The sequence below is a fragment of the Penaeus vannamei genome, chromosome 34 (assembly GCF_042767895.1).
Source record: "Penaeus vannamei isolate JL-2024 chromosome 34, ASM4276789v1, whole genome shotgun sequence".
NCBI lineage: Eukaryota > Metazoa > Arthropoda > Malacostraca > Decapoda > Penaeidae > Penaeus > Penaeus vannamei.
The window spans coordinates 15770062-15777561 of record NC_091582.1 but is presented as its reverse complement, the minus strand read 5'-3'; the positions used below and the strand labels follow the sequence as shown (position 1 = coordinate 15777561).

Sequence of the window (7500 nt, the reverse complement as noted above, 5' to 3'; positions counted from 1 at the left end):
TGACCTGCTGACGAAGGAGCTGACATGCCCCGCGAATAGGGTTTGCTGCGTCAGGAGTGGAAGGAAATTTAAAGGGACGGGTAAGGATTTTTTTTTTTTGTTTTTTATTGATTATATACACGCAAGCACATGTATAGATAGATGAGTAAGGAAGTGTGTGTGTATATACAAAGGATTGATTTATAAACACACGTCTGTCTGTCAAAATATCTATCTAACTGTTTGTTTGTTTATTTCTCTCTCTCTCTCTCTCTGCCTCTCTGTCTATCTACGAGTCTCTATCTATCCGTCTGTTTATGTATTAATCTATCTGTCTATCTATATATCAATACATGCACATATCTCTAAACATACGTGCCATTATTTGTTACAGTTGAATTCGCAATATCGAAATACCTTTTACCTTAGAAGTTTGACTTACTTGGCCAATTCAAACATCGCATCCTCTTGTTTGCAGAATCCTTTCCGAACCTTCATCCAAAATTTCGAAAGAAATCAAGAAAGCGGAGATCTGGAAGCAAAGCGACTGAAAAAGAGGAAAAAACTCAACGAAGGAGAAATAAAGAGGAAATGCGAGATAATCTTAAAAAGGAGTCGGCTTCGAACGGGCGGACATCCGGGGGAAGACGCCAAAGAAAAGGGGAAAGAAGTCAGGGTGGAGAACGGAGGAGGATGGAGAACAAAGAACACGATGATAGAGTAAAGAACGATAGAAAGAAAAAGGACAAGGATAAGAATAAGGACAAGAACAACCAGCATCCTGGTGTTCCTCTAAACAGCTTAATCACACTAGTAAACGAGAAGGACCCCACCGAAGGCGCGGCTGGCTCGTGTCCCGCAAGCGAGTCCTGCCGCATGCTGGGCGGTCGCTGCGTCGCCCTCAGCCTCGCCAACGCCTTCAACTGCGACCGGGTGAGCAGCGCGTGTTCAAGGGCCTCCAGGTGCCGGTGCTGCGTCGGCAAAGGCTTGGCTGCCAGCGGGAGTGGGGGCGGGGGAGAGGCGGTCTCCGGGGTGGAGGTCGTCTCGGGGAGTGACGACCGCTGGAGGTACTGCCCTTCGACCTCGTGGTGCGACGCCCCCGGCCGCGTGTGCGTCTCAGCGAACGCCGCGAATTCCTTCAATTGTGACGCGATAAGTGACGAGTGCGGAGACAACTGCTTCTGTTGCAGCGGAGGGATACTCGGCAACTCCCACGTGGGTGCTGGGGGAAGAAAGGTCAAGGAGAAGAACACGAAACTTGGTGGAAAAGATCAAAGGATGGGAAAAAGAAGGATGGATAAAGAAAAGGGGACCAAGAAGGACAAAGAACACCAATACCCAAGGCAAAGGAAGAACAGCGGGGAAATTAAAGAAAGAAAAGGAAATCGTAAAGAGAATAACGGAGAAAAAGGTACTGAGGCTTTTGGAATTGGCAGAAAAGGGGGCAACACGCACAGAAAACCGCACAGACATGGACACAGAGCCAAGGGCAACAAAGGGAAAAAGAAAAAGAAAAAGGACAAGAACAAGGACGACGACGAGCGGTACCCCGGTGTTCCCACAAACAGCTTAATCATGCAGACCTATGAGAACGGCCCATCCCAAGGCGCGACTGACGCATGTCCGGCAACCGAGTGGTGTCGCTCGCTGGGAGGTCGCTGCGTCGCGCTCAACCTCGCCAACGTCTTCAACTGCGACCGAGTGAACAGCGCGTGTTCAAACAGCTCAAAGTGCCGGTGCTGCATCGGCGAAGGGTTGTCAGCCAGCGGAAATGGGGGCGGAGCAGAGGCGGTTTCTGGAGTGGAGGTCGTCCCGGGGAGTGACGGCCGCTGGAGGTACTGCCCTCTGACTGTCTGGTGCGGCGTCGCTGGCCGGGCGTGCGTGTCTGCCAACGCCGCCAATTCCTTCAACTGTGACGCAGTGACTGACGAGTGCGGCGGCGAGTGCTTCTGCTGCGTCGGAGGGCTTCTCGGCAACTCCCACGCGGGTGATGGCGGAGGCGCCGATGGGAGCACGTTGGTTGATGGTCCTGCAGTCGCGAGTGAGTATAAAGGAATTGCAAACACTGACATCGTAGGAAGCGATGGAGGAGGAGGAGGAGGAGGAGGAGGAGAAGGAGGAAGAGGAAAATACGAAAATAATGGAGATGAAGAGCAAAAAACGCCAACGGTTGAAGGGGCGACTGAAACCTGGGGAGAGTATGCAGATGGCGATTCAACCGAGAGCGGGAAGGTCTGTGGACAACAATGGAAATGCGCCAGACGGAAGGGCGTCTGTAGGTCGGAGGGCCTGGAAGAGTGCGAGAGGCTGGAGAGAAAGTGCGGAGGAAAAGACTGCTTCTGTTGCATCAACGAAGATGGAGAAAGTGAGATAAACTAATGCCGATTTCCTGTTGTGATGCTTGCGAATGCAGTTTGAAATATATATAATCCTTTTGCAGTGAATAGAGTATATATATATATATATATATATATATATATATATATATATATATATATTTATATATGTATGTATGTATGTATGTATGTATCTATGTATGTATAAACATACACATACGTGTTACCCATATACTAGAATTTGTTTTAGCAGATTTTCACCCTGTCTCCACCGTCAGAATGCGACCAGACGAAGCGCTGTTTCAAGAAGGGTGGGCGCTGCACGGAGACCTGTGGTCCTCTCGACACAAAACATAAAGGATTGTGCCAGAATAAGTGTTCATGCTGCGTTGCTAGTCAACGGAACCAACGCAGGCCCTCTGAATGCAAACACAAACTCCAGACTGCACTTATCACCAAAAGCACGAGAGTGACGCTCATCGAGGGCGAGGGGCGATGGGCGCCGCCAGACGAGAAGGCGTCCTGCACCACGGACGACTGGTGCTGGGCCCTCGGCGGCCGCTGCGTCCCCATCAACCTCGCCAACGTCTTCAACTGCGACCAGGTGAGCAACGAATGCTCAAGCGAGTCGAGGTGCCGCTGCTGCATCGGCGAGGGGCTGGCCGCTGGCGAGGAGGTCTCCGGCGTGGAGATCGTCTCCGGAGACGACGACCGCTGGAGCTACTGCCCTCCCACTGCCTGGTGCGGTGTCCCCGGCCGCGCCTGCGTCACCGCCAACGTCGCGAATTCCTTCAACTGCGAAGAGGTGGCTGACGAGTGTGGGGGCGAGTGCTTCTGCTGCGTCGGAGGGATACTTGGCAACTCTCACGTGGGTGCCGAGGGCGGAGACGACCACGGAAGTTCCCCTGCTGGTGGTGGTGGAGGCGGCGATTATGGGGACTATGGAGGGGCAGAAGAAGACTATGGAGGCCCCGACGGCATAGCAGGAGGCGGAGGAGAAGGAATAGGAGGAGGAGGAGGAGGAGGAAGCGGAGGAGGAGAAGGAATAGGAGGAGGAGGAAGCGGAGGAGGAGAAGGAATAGGAGGAGGAGGAGAAGGAATAGGAGGAGGAGGAGGAGGAAGCGGAGGAGGAGGAGGAAGTGGAGGAGGAGGAGGAGACTATGAGAATGGTGATTCTCCTGAGGGCGAGCTAGTGTGCAAAAACAAGTGGAAGTGTGTCAAGCAAGGAGGCATCTGCAAATCAGATGGTCTCGATGTGTGCGAAAGGGTTGAGAAAAGATGTGGCGGAAATGGTTGCTTCTGTTGCATCATGAAAAGAATGGAGGGTGAGTCATTACCCAAGGCTTATCTTTGTATCGGCTTCCACCTGTGCACCTGCGCGTGACATGCTTATAAGTTAGCTGAAATACATGGTGGTATGAATGTACATAGCCATAACATTTATTTATCTACTATTAACTTGCCAGAATGCAAACAGAAGAGATCATGCCACAGGCAGGGAGGCATCTGCATGAAGACCTGCTACCATGATGACAAAGTGCTTCCCGGCCTTTGTAAGAAAGGCTGTTCCTGCTGCGTCTTTCCAGGTAAACCCTCATGAACCTGCAACAGATATTGTATAGTATAATGACAAATCTATTTTCGGTTTTATGGAACACTTTTCTGTAATAAAAAAAAAAGAATGGAAGAATATTCCGAGTTGAAGAAATGCAATATTTCAATTTGCTTATATCCTCTCCTTCCAGATATTTTCGAAGATCAGGGAGGAGGCATAAGCATTGGTAAGGCTAAAAATATGAAGACGATGTATCACGTTATCATCACACGTAATAATTGTTGTATCTTACCTCATTATCGAAGAAATTGAACCTCCGCTCACATTTTCTTCCTTTCCAGCATGTGTGCAGAAGAAACCCTGTCTTCGCACGGGCGGAGAGTGTAAGGAGAGCTGCCTCACAGACGAGGTTCTAGTGCCTGGTTTGTGCAAGAAGAGGTGCCAGTGTTGTGTTCCTGAAGGTAAGTCTCAAGACAATCGTGACACATCGAGTCATGTCTCTCTCTCCTTTCCCTTTGTTAAGTTCCTTTCTCTCCTTCGTTATCTGTCTATTGAAGATGATTTTTTTGGAGGGTTTTGAAATTACATTGTCTTTTAATCAAATTATGATTATTTTCTAGTTTTTTTTTCGGTTATATAACAGTGATCCTTAACTTGTAGTTCGTAGGCGGCAAAGAAACTGTGAAATTATTTTTAATTATGAAAACAAATTATGAAGACATGGAATTCACGGTATACTTAATTATACCATGTTTTTGCCCCCCCCCCTCTCTCTCTCTTCCTTACATCTCCTCCTCTGTCTCTCTTCCTTCCTTCCTCCTCCCTCTCCGCCCTCCCATCTCTCTCTCTGTCTCTCTCCCTCCCTTCCTTCCTCCCTCCACCTCTCTCTCTCTCTCTTCCTCCCTCCCTCCCTCCCTCCCTCCTCTCTCTTCCTTTCTCCTTCTCCCCCTTCTCTCTCATTTTCTCCTTTTTATGACCTTCGTAATTTTGGTACCCTCCGCTGCCTGTGCACCGATTTAAGTCGCCCGAATCCTATGAAAGGTCGGGGATTCTGTTACAAAGTGAGTAAATTAGTTTCTGAATCTGTAATACGAGTTCATTTATCTTTCGACAGAGTTATTGGGGGATGGAGATGACACTGACACGGATGCTGAGAGCCACACTGGTATGTGATTGATGTTCATTGTGGACGAACAAGCATTTTGAAGTAATGATTGGAGTTTTATAGATGAATAGATGGATTGGTTGGTTGGATGAGTGACTTGTGTGTTTGTTGGTTGGTTTGTGTGTGTGTGTATGTGTGCGCGCTTTTATGTGTGCGTGTGTATATATGTGTATGTGTGTGCGTATATGCAAAATCTACTATTTCACGTACTGTATTGATATTTACTATAATCTATACTTCGAAGCGAATGTGTCTTTGCTAATTCTTACATGAAGGATATATTTTTTCATTTCCTACAGTGAAAGAAGAGAACACATCAGTGAAACAAAAGTCAATACAACGCTATACTATCCCAGAGTAGGAATATCCCTACCAAAAGAGCTAATATTTCTCCCTTCCAGACTGCGAGCAGAAGAAGCACTGCCTCGTCACGGGAGGACAGTGCCAAATGGAGTGCCAGGCGGAGGAGGTCCCAGTGCCAGGCCTGTGCAAAATGGACTGCCAGTGTTGCCTTCCAAAGGGTATGCTTTAGAGCTTAGGATTTCGTTGAGGAGAATAAATGGAGATTTCGTCTAGACTAGGAGAACAAAGGAAGATGTCGGTTAGGAAAACAATGGAGATTTTGGTTTGCAAAACAATGAAGATTTCTGTTAGGAGAGGACATGAAATCGCTTACATTTCTAGAGTGAGAAACTACCGAGAACAGACAATCTATGAGGTTATTCTTAAAATGAATTACATTTCACAGATATTCTTGGGCTTGAAGAGGACGGTGTGCCGGCTGGAGGTAATGACGAGACATTTTTCGTAACTCATGAAAAACGTTTTTAATATTTATTTTTGTGTTACCTTTGGTTATCTATAATCAACTATTTCTTTAAGATGGAACTGAAAATCATATAGAAACAGATGACAAAGACGCTACACAAACACACACACACACACACACTAACACACACACACACACACACTAACACACACACACACACACACACACTCACCAACGCACAAACACACATACACACTAAAAACACAAATACACACACACACACACAAAGCACACACACACACACACAAGCACACACACACACACATACACAAACAAGCACACACGGACATCTACATTTCGACAGCCACCTCAAAACGGACGAACACCCAAGCTCATAATCTATCTATCTCCTTAATAAAAACAAAAAATAACCCCTATTGCTTCTTCCAGCTTGTAAACAGAAGAAACATTGCTTCAATGCAGGAGGACATTGCAAAACTTCCTGCGACGCAACGGAAGAACTGCTCCCAGGATTATGTAGGAAATACTGCCAGTGTTGTATTCCTGCAGGTAAGTGTGGTCCTCAGTGTACCGTGTGGTGGTTCAGTGTAGTATGGTCAGAAACAATACATTTTTTGGGGAAAGATTCTAGGGCTTTTGAATTATCGATCTGTCTGGCTATCTGTCTATCTCTTTATCTATCTGTCTGTCTATTTATTTATCTATCTATCTATCTGTCTATTTATCTATCTATCTATATGTCTGTCTAGTCTATTTAATCTACCTATATATATGTATATATGCATAGATAGATAGGTAGACATATAGAGAGATATATAGTTAAAATCCTTAATATGTCATGGTTCAATTGGCTATTTTTAGGAGTTACTGAGGAACCGGAAGAGGAAGACGAGACAGGAGACACTGACGGTAAGTCGAGTTCTCTCTCTACACACACACACACACACACACACACACACACACACACACACACACACACACACACACACACACACACACACACACACACACACACACACACACACACACAAACACAAACAAAGACACAAACAAGGCACATTCAAAAAGACAAAGACACGAACAAACAAACACATATACAAAAAAAAAATGCATAAAAATATAAAGTTTCAAAAAAAGAAAAAAAATCACAAAGAAACCTTTCATCACTGACAGACTGCCAGCAAATGCAATATTGCGTCAATGCAAAAGGGACTTGCAAGACCACCTGTCTCTATTCGGAAGTGGCCCTCGCTGGACTGTGCCAGGAGGGGTGCCAGTGCTGTGTGCCGGCAGGTGAGATTACGTAGGGTTACGTGTGTGTATGTAGGGTAACTGTTGGTCGTATTAACTGGTGGTCGTCTTATGGGAGGTGTGATTGATAACGGGTGGTTTGGATTTTGTGAATGGTGTTTGTCGTTTCTTGTTTTTATTTTGTTTTTTATTATCTTTGATGTTTTTTTTCGCTTGTGCATTTATTTCATCTGCTTATCTATCGATTTGTTTATTTATTCTATTATTATCATTATATTTTTTATTTTGTTAAGACTCGGTTTATGAATTTTATTTTATTCATTTTTTTTGTTTGAAAACGTAATCCTTCAATAAAATAAAAAAATAAAACTCCAGCCTGGCACAGCATTTGAATCATGCACATCTATACCTAAATATCCAGTAT

The 7500-nt window shown here is 45.8% G+C and overlaps 1 protein-coding gene across 1 annotated transcript in view; it reads left to right on the top strand.

Annotated features, from left to right (window-relative positions):
* Positions 1-7192, top strand: part of LOC113808088 (uncharacterized) — a 7422-nt gene extending 230 nt beyond the window's left edge. Inside the window, exons 1-13 of the mRNA XM_070113462.1 lie at positions 1-80; positions 458-2344; positions 2594-3292; positions 3425-3640; positions 3782-3901; positions 4061-4096; positions 4212-4331; positions 4985-5035; positions 5437-5556; positions 5784-5822; positions 6255-6374; positions 6687-6734; positions 6999-7192. The exon at positions 1-80 is cut by the window's left edge and continues 230 nt beyond it. Coding sequence (XP_069969563.1) covers positions 571-2344; positions 2594-3292; positions 3425-3640; positions 3782-3901; positions 4061-4096; positions 4212-4331; positions 4985-5035; positions 5437-5556; positions 5784-5822; positions 6255-6374; positions 6687-6734; positions 6999-7132 — 3477 coding nt within the window. The 5' untranslated portion in view covers positions 1-80; positions 458-570 and the 3' untranslated portion in view covers positions 7133-7192. The remainder of the gene's footprint in view (positions 81-457; positions 2345-2593; positions 3293-3424; positions 3641-3781; positions 3902-4060; positions 4097-4211; positions 4332-4984; positions 5036-5436; positions 5557-5783; positions 5823-6254; positions 6375-6686; positions 6735-6998) is intronic.
* Positions 7193-7500: the final 308 nt, after the last annotated feature.